Genomic DNA, 17348 nt, shown 5'->3' on the forward strand with positions numbered 1-17348 from the left:
GGTTATTTCCCTGGGGACCATTAAACCCTTCCCTGCAAGAGCCCATGCATTCAGACTCCCAGGAKCGGCATTTCTCCGGCGAAGGGCAGGCACTCGGATCAAAGCCACCCGAAGTAACGGGATGGCGGAGGAGCCGAGGGGACCCGGGGAAGGCGGCGCGACACACAGAGCGCACTTACTGGTGTTGTCGAAGGGGATCTGCCTGCAGCGGGCGGCGGGCCAGGCGCAGTAATACACCGCTCCTCCTTCCACGATGTCTGGCTGCGTGGTGTTGGCTTTGGGAGCTCCCACCAGGACACTGACCCTGCGAAACACACAGGGAGGTCACCGGGGCGATCGGGACCGGCGGGCGATGGGCGCTGTCACCCTGAGGGTTTGACGGCACCGTTCGCCCACCGCCTTCCCAAAGCGCTCCCCGGGCCCGGGGGCGGCCCGGCCCCGCCACCCCCGGCGGCGACACTCACGTGCTGGGGTCGGGGATGTAGAAGTCCACAGAATACCCGAAGTAGCTGCCCGGGGGCCCGCTGTACACCGTCAGTTTCTCCTCGTCCAGGTTGAAAGCCACCAGCGCCGGCGCCCAGAGCAGCACTGACGGGAGGAGCAGCGGGTGCTGCCAGCGGCGGGGCCGCCCGCGGCTGAGGGGCAGCATCCTCGCCGCCTCCGCGGCCGTCTCCCGCTGGCAGAGCGGAGCGGAGCGGAGTTGTGCGGCGGCCGTGCGGTGCGGTGCGGTGCGGTGCGGAGCTGAGCGGTGAGGAGCAGAGCGGAGCGGAGCGGGAGGTGCGGTCCCGCTGCCGCCGTGCGCGGGCGGGGGGCGGCGCGGGAGGCTCGGCCCGGCTCGGCCCCGCTCGCCCCCCCGGGTGAGGCGCCTCGGGCGCCCCCTGGCGGCCCCCGCGCGGCCCCGGGGCAGGGCCGGGTCTGAGCGCCCGGAGCGCGCCGAGCCCCGAACCGAGCGCCGACAGCTCCGCGGGTGACTCTGCGAGAAACCGCCTGCACAGCATCCACCTTGGTGCCTTGGGGCTGTCACGGTCACGGGGGGAGATGTTGGAGTCTGGGCTCGTCGTTTCTCGACTTAGCGTTTTCAAGAGTATAAACTGAAGAGCCTGATACTTGAAAATCCCTTTCAGGGAACTGAAGTGCATTGAAAAAAATGTAAACCTTCATTAGATTGTTATGTGATTGCCCGGCGTGGCCATTATTAAATAGAAACCAAACAACCCCAGCAATGAAAAAACCCCTTCTAATCAGAGCAAAGATGTAAACCAAGTTAGAGAGTTCAGAACCCATTAGAAGATGCATTCCTTTATCCCTCTCAAAGTTTCTCCCCGAGTGCCTGGATACGTAAAGCTTTCACAAGCCGAAGGAGGCACCTCTGGCGCAGAGGAGAGCCTTTAGCAGGGCTACATGCAGGAGCAGGTGTCATGCCCCTTTTCCCACAGAAATAACCAATACTATTGTATYGCACATGGCACATAAAAGAAACGGTGCTTTTAGAAAGCTCCTCYAGTAATTTCTTCACAAAAGTAATATAAAATGATGGGGCTGTATAACTCCTGTCTTGAACTGTTCTRCCTCTGCAAGCCCCACAACAGAGTTTTAACTRGTTAAGACTGCATAAAAAAMCCTAACTACCTGAAATTCTCCCTTCCCCTACAAAGTTAAGTAGGGCATCACACCCACATCTTGARGGGACAGCATCGTTTGTATTTTTTYCTGCCAACTCAGAGGTAGGAAGAAAAGGAGAAACATTTTCTTTTACATGTAATCAATTCTGTAACAAGGGAAAAAGAATTGTTTTTCAGCATTTATAACACAGATTATTTATGTTCAAAGCAGTATCAGAGAAAGATCAGAATAGTGAACTCAATTGTAAACATGCTACAGCAGATCTACCTATGAAAGCAGCTGAGAGCAGTTTGTTTTGTTGTGAGGTCCTGGTTACTTTTGTGTTTGTTTTAAGTGCTTTATGGCAAGATTATTCAGATAAGACTGACATTCCTTTTCACAAAAATAGAACTGTGTGTTTATTTCCAGCATTAACTGTGTGACCCTTAGCTATCCCCACAGGCTTGTAATATCCCTTAATTGTGCTTGCCTTATATTAATAAAAAATTTACTTTTGCTTAAGGGTGAAACATCACTATTAATTATTTAATCATTTTACACTGAAGAAATATCTCTTAGAGATCCAACCAGTAATAAATTCAGAAGTACCTCAATGATTTTAGGATGAACACCTACTCGTAAAAGTAATACAATTTTAAGGCAACTAAAGGCATTTAAAAGTCGTGTTGCCTTATGCTAAATAATGATAATTAAAAAGCCTTGCTCTTTTTTAGTACAGCAATCAGTTTCAGGGCTGAGTTTCACAAATGTAGTTTCTGAGGTTTGGAAAAGTCCTCAGACTGCAATCCAGAGCAGTGGCACTCAGAAGTGAGAAGGCAGCATGTTCTGGTGCTGTAACCATCCTGTACAGATCCATCCAAAACAGTTAAAATTCAGTAAATTACAGAGTTGGAGATAGGCATTCATACAAATGAAGCTGAAGAGGCTAAACAAGAACACAAGCAGTTCTTATGTGCTCCCCTTGTACCTGCCTTTAGTTAGAAATACACGTCACCTAACCTGGTTGGTTTGAGCTAAATTTTAAAAAGCAAAAAAAGACTGCTTTAAGTGGCTATCAGTGCTAAAACCTGTAGGAAGGCAGGGCATAATGAAAATAAGGAAATCTCTTTCAAGATCCTCTTACCTCCAAAGTGTTAACACACAGCAGTCCCCCTTGCCTTATCTTTTTCTCTCTCTAAAGAAGAGACATATGCATGCAGGATATTCCAAATCAATTCAAAGGGATCAACAAAAAGAATGTAATTTTTGTTTCTAAGGATTTGCAGTCTTTCCCTAAATAACCTGGACGTGTTTTGATCACTGGAAGCTTATTTCGTATCTTGCTTTCCTCAGACTTTAGAAATGTTTCAAGTGGATGCTGTAATCTGCACTGTGTAAGAGGTGAGAAGCTGCTCCAAGCTGTTGGTAGAATAAAGTCTGCACTTCAGCATACCTGTGGTGTGACACATTAACTGATTTGAAAATCTAACAGAAAGTCTTAATAAGAACTACACCTGGAGAAGCCAGGACASAAAGCTTTTGTAAGAATATTTAGCCAAGAGTCTAAAAGTCATTATCTAGTTTATAGAATAATTGCAAGGTCAGATGAATGATTAAGTAATTTATGAATAAAAAGGTAAGATTCATGGTGTGGATTTCTACAGCTAATATCATGTGCAGTTGGTGATGTTAGTATGTCATTATGGTCYTTCCAATCTAGATGAGTCAAATCTTCTATGGAAAGCTTTGCTAAAGGAAACTTAAATATTAGCATTTTGTAGGAGGCTCCATTATCAGAGCTTTAATGTTATCCACGCTATTATTTAGTAGTGAACTCACTAGCTGAGGAATGACAAGTTATTCAAAGAATTGTAAGAGCTCTTAACATAAATATTGCCAAAATTAATGAGAATTTTACTGTTAAATCTCTTCAAAACATAACAGTACAAAAGCTGTAGTGTCCAATTCCCATAGGAAAACTTTCCTTTCAACTGTTTCCTGGTTTTGTTTCTGTAGGCCAGAAGCCTTCTCCTGAACTATAGTTGGAGGCATTACATAGACAGTATATTGTATTGATTATCCTTTCACAAGAGGATAATGATGATGTGACCATGATCTACAAAGAGAGTGAGTCTGGGGAATCTGAATTCATGAGGACATGCCAACAAAAGATGTCCAGCATTCCTCYTTGAACCTTACCTTTGTGAACATTGCCCAAATTAAAAATTTTAGCAGAAGCAATTCCTACAAGAAAAGCATTAAAGCTGATTTTAGATTGAGCAGGCTAAATATTTTATCAATCAAAGCATACAGTCTGTAGAAAAAAAAAATTCTTTTCAAGAGATCTCCTGGAAATACAGATTTTTCATTAGTTATATGTATTCACTAGTTTAATCACACAAATCAATGTAAAACAGTCTAATGAGCCMATCTACCATGCTGGTGAAAGCTGAGACTGGCCGCTTTGTATGTGAGACCCCAAAGGATGGGATGTTGCAAGGGAAGCTGTGGATGCAGTGTTCCCATTKCACCTCTGGCTATTGACGGCAGCAGAGCTGCAGCACAGGCCTGGCAAACAGCTGAGGGAGGCTGAAGGTGCKTCTGGAACATGCTGGATGTTTTGTGCTGAGCAGCCTTGCTTGCAAGCAGGAGCATCCAGAGTAGCTGTCCACAGCCTGCCWGTAGACACTCATCTACTTGGACAGCAAATCAGTGCACTGCACTAAGGCAGGTTTGTGTTTCTGCTCAGGAAATGATCAGGAACTCTGTAGACACAGCCATTCCTCCCCCACAAYGGATTTTACTCCCACAGCACTTGCCTGCTCCATCGAGGCCCATCTTCGGGTTCTTTGACCTAAACTTATCCACTAAAAGAACAGAAGAGCATACAGATGGACCAGATAAGCARAAATAGTAACTGTCWGAAGGAACAGAACTTCAACGAAAATATCCAAAAACCAAAACACCCAGCATGTACTTAAATGAGTCACTCTTTCAAATAGCCATGTGTGGATTCTAACAAGGATGTGTACATTTGGGYTTGTACTGGCTGCTTACCTTTAATAGTTGAGACTTTAACAAAGCAAATATGTATTGATAAGCCTTCAGCCTTCACATAGAACTCATCTGGGCTAATATAAAGCACTAGAAGTAATATTTTCATTATTTATTTAGATAATTTACTTGAAGCTGTCTGACTGCAAACCTCAGTATATATCGAAGTGGGAATAACTTCTTTAACCATTTAGCCAGCAGTTGACCCCAGAACCCTTTTTCCCCACCTTACCTATTTTTTATGAAAGTGAATTTAGAGCAAAAAGACACCAACATGTATCTAAACAATTTCCTGTCTCAAAGGGTTTTGAGATATGGAAGGAGAACCCAGCTTTCTGGAACTGTCTGATGTCCTGCTAACTGCACCATGTTGCCAGCTAGGACAGAGCTGTTTCTGAGAAGGTATGGATCTTTCCTTGGCAATTAAATGACTCTGCAATACATAAAAAAACCTACAGTATGAATCAAAATGTCATTTAACTGCGTATTTAGCTCACGTACTTTCTTATAGTTAGTTATCAATTTGCTCTGGTTACTTAAATCATGTATTTAACCCCATACRGTGGTCTGCTTTTATCACTAGGCCTCAGTTTGCTAACTGCAATATATACACCCACACAGATGTAGCACTTATAGCAGCACAATGTGTGAAGATTATACAGACTTCTGGACATTCTTCTATGAAAGCAAATCAAAAGTAGCAGACATTAATGTCCCGCATGTTTTAAGTCTGCCATCTAAATAACCACATTCTTTTAGGGGATAAAAAGTGAATTTCCATAAAGGCAGAACCTCTGCCATCTTGCTCATCAGAGAAGAAAGGACAGAAAGATCACTTGGCTGAAGCTCTCAGACAAYCTGCCTAAATGCCATTAATCTCTGTCAGGTAACCTCTGTAGTCCAAGAGTAAGTGAAGTAAACCAGCAGCCAGGCCTCTACCAACTAGGCAGTATGAAAGAAAAACGATATAGGAACGAGGGTTCTTATATCACACTATCACCAGCTAAATGTCTCTGGAGTACAGCAGAAGTTTTAATCCAGACTAATGCTTATAAACAGATCTCACACCAGCTGGGCTTCTAATTTTTTTTTTCTGTGAGATAGAACATCAAATTTATGAGAGTAGGCTAGAAAAAGAGATGCTTATTCTAACAGATTCAAGCTATGATTCAGTGCAAAATCTGCTGTGAGATACTCTAGTACAAGCCAAAGACAGACACCAGAATTCAAGAGAAAGAGCAAGAAATGTCAGTATTTCCCTTCCAARGTGGAAGTCTGAAGACATTAATCTTAAATGTGCAAAAGCAGTTAAAACAAATCCCTATCAAGCTTGAGTATTTTTTGAAAAGTAAAGTTTCACACTCGACAAGTGGATTCTCTTAATTTGTTATCTATAGTTTCCAGCTGTAATACCATTGTTGCACAAATTTTTCATGTCAGGTCCACACTGCAAGACAGAATGCTTGTGTTCTAAGTAAAGTGAGTCCCAAGACAAATCAAGGAATCTTTTCAAATTATTGTTATCTGCAAAGGATTTTTTTTTTCAGAAAAAGAAAAAAAAMCCCCATAYTCTCTAAATACTAAGATACTCTGCTGTCTCTGTGTCTGCAGTAAGGAATGGTCATGGTAATTCCAGAAGTTAGGAAATCACCCCCAAGATGTGTTCAACTTGAAAGCTGACATTTTTAAACCTGTGGTCCCTTTTCATCATCTCAGAGAAGGAGCAAACAAGTCCAAGTAAACCAAACTTTAAATAATATATGATTCAAGGAAAAGATTTTATTTTAGGGCTAAGAAGTTGATAATAAATAAAGGAATATAATAATGTAATAACAGATGTTCTCATGCACTTAACACATACAGTAATGCTGGCTTACACTGCTGTTTGGACAAATTAAGAAGAGGTATTTGGCAATATTATAAGTTTGAATAGTTTAAAGATTATAGAACAAGAAATCCTTTCTGTTGTTTTTACATTTCTTTTATACAAATTCAAATAAATATTAATATATCTATTTTTTCTCAGATTTTCTGTTCACTTTTAACATGCCCAATAACTAAGCCACAGTAATATACAACTGCCAAGAAAGAGTATTTAAGAATTATACTTATTCCTAAAAATGTATCATATTTATGTCACATTGTGCAAGCTCTTTAGGTAAAATYAGATTTTAGGAAAAACTGCAGAAAATTTAAACTCATTAAAACATATCCAGTGCAAAGGCCAGTCTAGTCCACACATTATGGTACTGCAATGTAAGCTAATATAATTTAAATAATAAAACATGCCTATATGATTCTGAGAAACCTGAATATGTTTCATGTTTTAAAGATCTGACATCTAATATGCAGATTCTGCAATATCAGAATTTTTCAGATCTTCATGAGATGGCAAAATAATGGTAAGACTTTTTAAGTAGGCTTTTTTTTTGTTTAGGATAACTCACATTAACAGTACTACAGTGGCCAAAAAAGACAAACTATTATAATAGAAATCAATCTGATTAAAAAATTAAATATTCCAATTAACACTGAAAAAGTGTTTGTAATCATTATTTACAATTCGTCAATGATACCAGTGTATAACTCCACACAGTCAAAGTATACCACTCCCCAAGCAAATTCCAATTCCGTATCCCCATTCGAGGATCCAACAGCTGATGTTGTTCCTGGACAGCACATCAGTTTAGGGAAGGAGATCGATCTGTGGTCCAGAGCAGTTCTATGTATGGCCATTTGGTCTGCAAGCAGCGCTTCACAGGAGTGTCGTCAGTCTGCAGCATCGGCTCTTCAAAGCCCATAACAACTGCTGTGCCTTCTACATACATGACCTGTCAAAGAAAACCCAACTCTGTCACCCTCTTTAAAAACTGTAAGGTAAGGTGATTATTTTCACCAAGTTGGGAGAGGATTTGTTATGATACACATCAAATKTGTGAAGTTTTACATACTTCTTTTTTTTAATGAAATGGAAATATGAAATTGAAAAACTCKAATCCTTGAATGGTTCTGCCTGTGTTTTGGAATGTGAAGCTGCTGGAGATTTCACAGGGGTAGTTTTAYGGACTTAGTTACAAGTTATTCCAAAGACTGATTATATATATATTTTCTGGATGAGTCTCCTTACTTGAAGTAATTTTTGTTTATTATGTCTCTTAATGCCTTAAAATATTTTACCCTAAATTCTCCTTCAGGAACTTAGAAGGGGTACTTTTATGTCTGGTATACCCCTTCTTTCAAGAAAGCTGAAAAAAGGAACAGATCATCTTTGTTCCCCCAGTAAATGGCTCCAAAAAATACTTATTTTTTGATGCAAGCCTGGACAACTAAAAAACTCCACAAAAAATTTAAACTAAACACCTAATTTAAATGTAGWTACTTCTAGAAGTTGCATGTTGTGTATGTTACACCGCCACTGTCCCTTACAGTTCAGACCCCCCTTAGGAGGGGTAGGTGTGAGAAGTGCTATTTTCAAAATGCAGAGTTTCAGAGACATGGTCTGGCCAAGTAATTCAGTATGGTAGCTCAAATATGACCAGGAGCAAAAAGCAGTTTCCAATTCTMAATATAAAATTTTGGAAGAAAATTATGAAAACAATAGCTTTGTAAAGTTTGTTTCAAGTTAGAGTATTTTGCCTGTAACTACACTCAGTTTCACATAGTGACTTGTTATTAGGGCTTAATTGTAAACCTTACCTTTTCATTATAATTAGATTGCTTCAGTCCATTGTAATGGTAAACAGTGAATGACTCTGAAACCCTGGAGTCCTAGTAGAAAGAAGACAGTTAATTTCATGTGACGTACATTGTGCCTTCAGTCTTTTCTCTTTACAGCAGAACAGATGCATTCAACAAGGAAGACTCAAGGAAACGAAAAAGGTACTGTTTCTTTTAGGTGACAAAATCTTCATTTCACCTTTCTTATTAGAAATTTAAAAAAACTATGTCAGTAAATTAGTAAGCTATACCCCCAAGAGAAAATAATGATTTTCTGTGTTCACTTGGATACTTTGAACTACAACTTCAGCACTCACCATGTAGAAGCTGGCCTAATTTTTAATGTTACACCTTATGCAATAGTCACATGCATGATTATTTATGACTGTCTGGATGCTACAAAGATTTTACTTAAGGACCAGATCCAATCTCTGGCCCTCCATCTGAGAGCTAGAGAACCAACATACTCCCATGCCTATCTAAGTAAACTAATTTTGAAGACAYTGGTTCTGTCAAGACCCAACAGTAAAAGTACTGGCTTTTGTTGACCTTTACTATTCCAGGTGTTTAAATGCTTTAGTCGTAAGAGCTTTGGATTTCACTGAACCAGGAAACAAAAATCAGTTTTAGTATCAGCTCATTTTTTAATGAAATGGAAATATGAAATTGAAAAACTCTAATCCTTGAATGGTTCTGCCTGTGTTTTGGATTGTGAAGCTGCTGGAGATTTCACAGGGGTAGTTTTTACGGCTACTGGACCAGTGGTCCGAACAAAAGCTTATCCCTTTCTTAAACACATGGAAGTAAAGATTGGAACGAGAATAAATCTGCTCAGGTTGCAATACATCCATCAAATTACAAAAACCCTCATTCATTTTTCTACTCTTGAATGATTCAAACTCTTATCTCTCTATAGGTCTCTCACTATCCAGGCTATTCAGTGGAGAGACAGTGGTGAAGACAAGTGGTAACTCTGCTTACAGAAGCAGCTTCACAGAGATAAATAAAATTAAGCTTTGCTGGAAAGGGAAGAGGACACATTCTTTGCCCTGAGGAAGTTATGGTCACACAGAATGAAAAGAAATGCTGTTTTCCAGTTCCTGTCCCATGGAAGTTAAAAATTTTGTGCAGTTATTGTTTAAAAAAAAAAGAGCTAGTGGGGAGTTCAGGAATCCCCMTCTCCAGGTGACTGCCCTAAGCAGTAAAGAGTCAGGCTTGCTCTCTCAGGGTGAACCGCTTTGAATAGTGTTCTTCTACGCCAGCAGCTTTCAGAAGGAAAGCTGAGGTATCTTCCTATTTTTGAGATGGAGTTGAGTACTTTCTAGGAGAGTAAGAATAGAGGTTTGAATTTTGTCAGTGAAGAAGAAATCAAATCTGGATCTCCTGAGACCTAGCTACATGTTCAAATATTAACATCAACAGTTCTAACCATCACTGGTACCTGCTATTTCTTCACAGTATTTGAAAGAARGACAACCTGCATTTCTGCAGAATTTCACTTGCAGAAGAAATTCTGAGCAAGGTRTCAATATAGCAAGTGCTACTTGCTACCTCATCCACAGAGTATAGACAGATTGAAAAAATGGATATTGGCAGGTTCCAGTCCAAAACATGCTGACTGCTCCAACAGCATCCATAAGGCAGTWACAATTCCCAAAACAATTCATGTTTTATACTGGAGTCAGTGAAGGTTTAACAGGACAGGCAAAACTGAATGGTGAAGAATCACACATAGCAGGGAAYTAGCACTTGACACACAGGCATTGACTTGGGGGCTCCAACTTTACAGCAGGCAAAGAGTTCCCCCACCAAGGTGACCAAGGCAGGSTTCTGCCCATGATTCCACTATGCTTCATTCTCCAACTTCCTCTCTTCAGTCAATGATGCCCTTTAGCAACAGGCAAGAGAGGTGGTAGCCCCATACAGTAGCTTTCTCCTCCTCCATCTCTATGGSCCATGGTACTGGACAGTTTAGGCACAGCCAATTATGAAGAATCTTCTTTGGCTGTCTGAACTTCATTCTAAGCACCTGGGGCCTAAAATAAAGCAGTGGAGTCTTCCAGATTTGCAAGTGTAATATAATTGTGAGAAATTAATTATATTCAATTGTACATATATTTCCACTTCTGGATCAACAAATGAAAGGAAGAAGAAACAGCTGGCAAAAATATAATGCRGAATAATTCTACAAGTCCAGAGAAAATGAACACTAACTCCTCTCTTTCCTCTAGGTGATGAAAAGCCTCTGAATGACCTACTGTCTTTGACAGTGCAATTCTAATGTCTTCTGAYTGACCAGAATGTTTCACAGTACAGAATATTATACCTAGTGCTGCACAATCCTTAACRAAAAGATTCTTGCTGAAGGCACTTAAAACCCATCGGTTTCATATTTCCTTGATCATAAAAATTAAGCCACATAATTTCAGTGACTAAGCTACCAAAGCCTTTAAAGAAGTATTCCTCTCAGCTCTTCTGTTTCCATCATCCCATCCTTCTACCTCCAGGTAAACCTGCTCTCTTTTGCCAATACAGGTATGTGRATGGCCATGGAACCAGCCCCACAAACCTGTAAAGAGAGCTCTTRTCCAGACCAGCTCACTGCTCTGGTTTACCACAAATCTGTTTAAAGAGGCTCCTGGTGGCAGGGAGGCAGCATAATGGCAGGAAAATGTGATCCAAGGYAAAGAAAAAAGAGGACAGCAATGCTAGGTTAACATCTGACTCTCAGTATTGGTGCAATCTTAAAGAATATAGAACAGATTGAGAGCTTGAATATAATTTTCTAATACCCTAACTTCCACATATGTGAAACCTAAGATTACAAKAATTGTTAAACTCAAAAATTTTACMTTATTAAGAAATATACATAAAAATAGTTTTAAATATGTTTCTTTCTGCRAAGGGAAACAATCCAATTTCTTATRCAAAATGTTCATMTATTTCCTGAGGTTAAATTAGAACTTGTCACTACAGTGGAGTATCCTTCCAGYGTAAAGCTGACAAAATCATGGGCATGTCACACAAAACAGAAGTCTACCATTTGTTGTGTAATATAGAAGTTATTTGCTGACCAGCTGAGTCAAATGAATGTAACACTTACAAAAATTACTGTTGTGATATTGATGAAATATCACAATAAATGATAATAAATAAATCTCAACACCAAACAGAATAGACAATGCCACGCAACAATAAAGCTATATTCATTACCTGCTCAGGGAAAAATTCTTGCAGAAAGGGACCCAGTAGTATGATGCCCAGYCCTTCTGGGTCTAATTTGGTCTTCATGAGGTTTACACTAAGATAAAAACATTGAATATAAAAGTATGAGTAAGACACTTATTCTTGCATGACTAAGTTATGCTGTGCTACCACATTACTGACTGCCAAGTATAGCAATACTATTCTATTTTTAATCATTTAGTGACAACTACACCAGAATGGCATGCAAGTTTGCCAAAACATGGTTATTTTTAAATGAAAGTAATCTGTTATTTTAAATTAAATAAGTGATAATTCTGAAGGACCACCATATTTGGTAAAATAATTTGAAACCCGTACCATCTAAAACCAGGTTTACAGCCCAAAAGGCATTTTGGTGTCTTGTAAGCATTCTTTAAAGATACAAGAAACAGTAATCTTTCAAATATAGCTCTGTCACTGCCAAACAACCTGTTTTTAAACAGAGATCTGAAAACCTTCCAAGATTTTCTAAGTACACTGAAATGAAATTTAACAGATACATTTCTTACTTGCATCACGTAGTTGTTATCAAAGAAGCCAGAACCAACAAACAATGGAAATACTAACAATACTAGTCTGGAAGCCTTACGGGCATGACTACGGTCTAATTTCAGGTCACTGCAAACAAATGTCAATTATAACTCTATGTTTCTATTTAAGCAGTATATTTCTACAGGCAGGAGATTGTATCTATTTGCATCTACCTAGCCCTCTGCTTTAGTTACAAGTTGTACCGTACACAAGAACGTCCTCATTGGGTCAAACCAACAGAGCGTCTTGCCCAGTATTCTGTTCCTGTCACTGGTCAGCAGTGGATGCTTAYGATAGAGTACAATAGGGCAAACACACATCCTTAGTTTACCCTCCCCATTTCCAGCAGTCTGCTGCTCAAAGACATCTTCAGTGACAGGCAGTATCTAAAACACAAAGATATATATTTTTCTTTCCATGCATGTGCCTAATTGGCTTTGAACCCATTTATAGTTCTGGCTCTTAATAAACTCCACTAAAAAATTCAAATTAAACTATGGATTCTGGGACTAAGTGTGTTTCTCTGTTTTGAACCTGTCACCTGATAATTCAGTGTGATGACATCTCATTTTTGTATTGTGTGAACCRATTAACAATTGTTCCCTATTTATGTGCCAATGGTTGTCTATCTTTTCCAGGTCAAACAGTCCTAATGCAGCTTTTCCTTGCACTAAGAACATTCCATACCTTCAATTAGCCTTGTTGCCTTCCTGATGCCTTTTTAAATATTCTTTTTCCAAGGTGGAGCAAAACATCAGGCATTTATACAGTGACATAATTCTTATGAATTCCACTCCGTATGCCTATCTATCGCTATCAGTTTGAATCTAAGGTCTGTTTCCTGACTAATTATTTCTAGTTCACAGACCAACAATGTGTATGTGAAATCAGGATTGCTTTGTTCCCTGAGCAACCAGCCTACATTTACTGTACTGAGACTTCTCTGTTACCATATCTTCTAGYAACTTCTCATGCTCTTACACATTGCATTTTTTTTTTAACATGTTGAACACTTTTGTATCAGCAATAAACTATCATACAAATCCCTACTGTGAAATCCTGACCGGTATAGTAAAAAAATTCACAGAATTAATACAAATTCCAGAAAAATTCCTTTAATTATCTCCCTCCTATCTCCATTCTTTGATCAATTCCTTATTTACAAAAAAATCTTCCTTTCTAATCCATGTTTACACATGAAATATTTACAGGTGAATTTTCCCTAGACTGGCCTTCAAATCCTTTTCTAAGTGTATTGTTCATTTGTCACCTTCTCATTCTGATACTGTTTGGCCCAGCACATTTCACAGTGGTAGGTAACTTAAAATAGTTCAGCAATGTCATTATGATGTTTCTTCAGGATTTGGGCTATTTTATTTATTTTGACACTTCAGAATCTTACTTGGACAACCCACAAAAAGGCTTAAGTGCAGAACCCCTCTCTAATCTTCTCCARTGATGAGGATAACTGGTCCCTACCATCTTACCTAACGCACATGGAGACTTCATCGCACTTTTCTGATTGACTTTAAATATTTTTAAACATTGGGAGTCATCTATCAGAGCCACAAACCTCATGTGAACCTCTTGGCACTGATGGGCTCAGAAGAATACTATTAGCTTTTATTTATAACTTTGCTGATTAGTCTACAGAAGGTTTTAACTCTGCTTTGTATTGTATTTACATTTAACATTCCATAAATCCAGGTTCTTCCCTTTTTTTTTCCTGTAGGCACAATATTTTCCTTTCAGAAGACACAATCTTAGCCTCACATAGATGCCTCTTTTATTACTTAGGCCTTTTAACCACTCTAGGTCTCTTTTGTTGGGGGCTGAAGTCAGAAGGTGTCATTTCCAAGGTCTTTTTGATTATTGCACAGAAGCATTTTGCCCTCCGGGCTACCATTTACACGTCTTCATCTTTAAGTAACTTCCTTTCTTAGTCTGAACATACAGCAGTAAATGATTTGGATTCTTTTTGCTTCTTCCTCAACACACAAAGGATGTGTTATGCAAATCTTAAGAGACTAKCTCTGTTAATGTCCTCGGAAGAAGAATTTTAAAATTCATAACACTGAATGTGATATCCTATAAACTATGCTAATTTATTATCTTTAAAAATACCCACTACTCAAGTGAAACAACGACTGAGGATTTACAAGATACTGGATTTCAATCCTTCTATTCCTCATTCTCACTGCTCTCAAAGTACRTAATTCTAGGTGTTTCAATGGCTGTTTGAAACCTTCCCAAATTCTTGAAACATTGTGTTTGCAAACAGAGCCATGACAGATAATTTTTAAAATGCACTTAAAATTATGTAATAAAATTAAAGCAAGGTATATACTCCCTAAAGACATACAAGAACTGTTTAAAATATATAGAGCCAAACTAAATTTTTAAATACGGCCATTGTACAAAATTCAATCAATTAAGCAAGAGGCTAGATTCAATGAATTTGGATTGTSGCATGTTTCAACTGAGGCTTTTTCCTTCAACAAACCCCTAACACCTTTCAATGTTACTGGTACCTCAGCAGAGCTACTGAACATGTGTGTGCTTGTGCTTCAGCCTCCTCAGTGTGAAGCCTGGTACTTGAACAGAAGAGGTTATGAGTGTTAGGGTGATGGCCTTTGGACAGTTACGGCTGAGAAATGTGTGATGACAAAAGCCTCCGCTATTGACCAAATAGGCAGAGAAGATRAAATGTTTTAAACAAGCTAAATCCAGATTGATAGATGTGCTCAAATTKGTGCTATAAAGAGCATCAAATGGTTTTTAGAAACAGGCAAAACAAATGAGACAGGTGGGTTCTCAGATATATTTACTAAAAGACTAGAAAATTTTACTAAAAACACATGCAATGACATTCAGTACTGCCTGGTCACCTTGCTAATTCATGTCTGCTCTACAGAGTTTTTCCCTCTACAGTTCTAAAATTCTAATCAAGTCTGATCATTATACACCCCGAGATTCTGAGAAGCTTAAAGCCTTACATTTAAATAGTACATTTGGAGGCAAGGCCTTTAATTTTACTTAAGAGCAAACAAAAAACAAGCAGAAAAGCCTTTACGGAGTTTGAAATATGTTATTTATACTTGTGTTCTACACTAAGAGACAAAACATCTAGAACCAAAACAAACTTGGTTCTTGGGATAAYAGGATTAGGCAATATATTTATTTAAGAGGAGACGATTCAAGACTCCCTGTTCGATGGTTTGCTCATGGCTTTTCGATATAGCAGACATTCTGACTGGCTCCTTGTACATCCATTCATATTTGATGTGCTCTGCACAACAAAACAGGCCAAGGCTATGCCACCAATGCCCTGAAAGCCAAACAGCCAAATGGGAAAAGCACTGAATGAAGAAAGAGGATTTCTGCAGCTTTATGGAGACAGCAGAACAAAAAGGCCAAAGAAAGCTTCTCAGACCTATTCAACGATGATTTTTTTCTTTCCCTTTTTAAAAAAAGTCTTTTGCAGATTTCACCACTTATTTTTACAATATGAACATGAGTCTTTTGTCTTGTACTTTCTTTCCATTTGGGTATCTCTTTATTTCAGTTTTCACTCCTATCCTCCAGAGAACAACTCAATAAACTTCAATATAATTTCAACATTTGAAAGGACAGAAAAGGCTCAATCACATTTCAGATGGCTGTGGTAAAAAAACTTGCAGTCTCCACAGTTATTCCAGTTTTAACCAAACTAAATGACACCAAATGTTTACAAGAGAGCTGAAGCTTTTCAAAGCAGTAAGGAAGTTCAAGCACTCGGCTGTCCTTTCTGGGTTAAGCATTCRGTCACAAAGCATAGTAAGTTTTGACACCAAAGCTTAACTGTTGTCACCAAATATTAGTCTTGTCTGTCCACATTAGATCTAAAACATTGAAGTTTAAACTCTAACCCCAGGAATCAATGTGTCATTTCTAACAATAAATGGCAATTATAAACACTACTAGGTCCTGAGAGCTGGTGGAAACAAAACTGAAGCAGTTTCAGCTTCAAACAGCAGAAAGATCCAGTGGCAATCCAAATTTGCCTCTGAATACCTTGACTGTTTGGCTCTTCTGTTAATATGTAGAAAAAAACACCTATCTCCTCAATATATAGTAGTGCAGGTCTGAGGGTTTTTTTTTGCTTCTAGTTATCAYTACCAAAGTTAGAGATATCTTAATTTTAATTCCTTCCCTTTAATTTAAACCTCACTTAGACATTTCRAAATAACTTTCAGTGCCCAGAAGGTAAACTAGGAAAAAAAAACCCCAAACTAAAATCAATCCAAAATGATAAGAGCTATGTGGATAATTGAATCCAGAAAAAAGCCTTAAATGATAATTAATGTTTTTAACTGATACTTCTGAAGTATTTAAATTTTATTATACTTACTATTCAGGATCTGAAACAAGGTCCAGAGCCTTCATTACWTCTTCTAGCAGAGTGTCAGGTATAAAACCATTATCTGAAGAAGTAGCAAAGCTTCTTGTGAGGAAAAGAAACAAAACGCTTTCTAGGAGAACAAATTTCACTCGAAAATACAAATACTACATATCTTTACATGTAAAACTTGCAAGCAAATGGTGGGGTTCTAGAAGAAAAGCAGTTTTTAAATGCTTCTCTCATGCTTTAAAAAACATAAGAAGAGGAGTGCAATACAGAAACTGTGGATTTATCACTCACACTTAAAACCTTAATACTTGCTAAAAATTCAGTCTTTGTATAGAGTTCTCCACTCAGTACTTTGGGATAATAACTGTACAGTTTTTCCCTCTTGATCAGTTAAAATAGTACCTGATTGTTAGACATCCTCTGTTTCTCAAAATATAAGAAAATTTTCTGTGTATGCTGCATATAGTCAAGAAAAAATTCTCATGAAAAATTAATTGTATCAGATTAGTTGTTTCATGAAAATGTAATATAGGAGAAATAAAATAATATTTAAGCTTCAAGTTAATCACAAAGAGCATTACAARGTTAAAAACTGTCTCTTTAAAAAACTCTACTTACTACTGCACAACTTCCCTYACTGCAGAATTCTCAGGTAATTTTTTCATAGAATTATGGAATGGTTTGGGTTGGAAGGGACCTTAAAGATCATCTAGTCYCAGCCTGCCTACTGTGGGCAGGGAAACCTTCCAATAGACTGGGGTGCTCAATGGCACTTGTAGGTTGACTCCGGTATTGAACATTTTCTAAG

At 38.8% G+C, this 17348-nt stretch overlaps 2 protein-coding genes across 2 annotated transcripts in view; both read right to left on the minus strand.

Annotated features, from left to right (window-relative positions):
* Positions 1 to 771, minus strand: part of ITGA8 (integrin subunit alpha 8) — a 108038-nt gene extending 107267 nt beyond the window's left edge. The window contains exons 1-2 of the mRNA XM_057383274.1: positions 465 to 771; positions 180 to 304 (exon numbers count right to left, since the gene is read on the minus strand). Coding sequence (XP_057239257.1) covers positions 180 to 304; positions 465 to 649 — 310 coding nt within the window. The 5' untranslated portion in view covers positions 650 to 771. The remainder of the gene's footprint in view (positions 1 to 179; positions 305 to 464) is intronic.
* Positions 772 to 6415: 5644 nt separating this feature from the next.
* Positions 6416 to 17348, minus strand: part of MINDY3 (MINDY lysine 48 deubiquitinase 3) — a 49496-nt gene continuing 38563 nt past the window's right edge. Inside the window, exons 12-15 of the mRNA XM_057383279.1 lie at positions 16541 to 16613; positions 11587 to 11674; positions 8353 to 8424; positions 6416 to 7487 (exon numbers count right to left, since the gene is read on the minus strand). Of these exons, the coding sequence (XP_057239262.1) occupies positions 7338 to 7487; positions 8353 to 8424; positions 11587 to 11674; positions 16541 to 16613 (383 nt within the window). The 3' untranslated portion in view covers positions 6416 to 7337. The remainder of the gene's footprint in view (positions 7488 to 8352; positions 8425 to 11586; positions 11675 to 16540; positions 16614 to 17348) is intronic.

The sequence above is a fragment of the Malurus melanocephalus genome, unplaced genomic scaffold (genome assembly GCF_030028575.1).
Source record: "Malurus melanocephalus ecotype Western Australia unplaced genomic scaffold, MMel_1.1 scaffold_14, whole genome shotgun sequence".
Classification (NCBI taxonomy): domain Eukaryota; kingdom Metazoa; phylum Chordata; class Aves; order Passeriformes; family Maluridae; genus Malurus; species Malurus melanocephalus.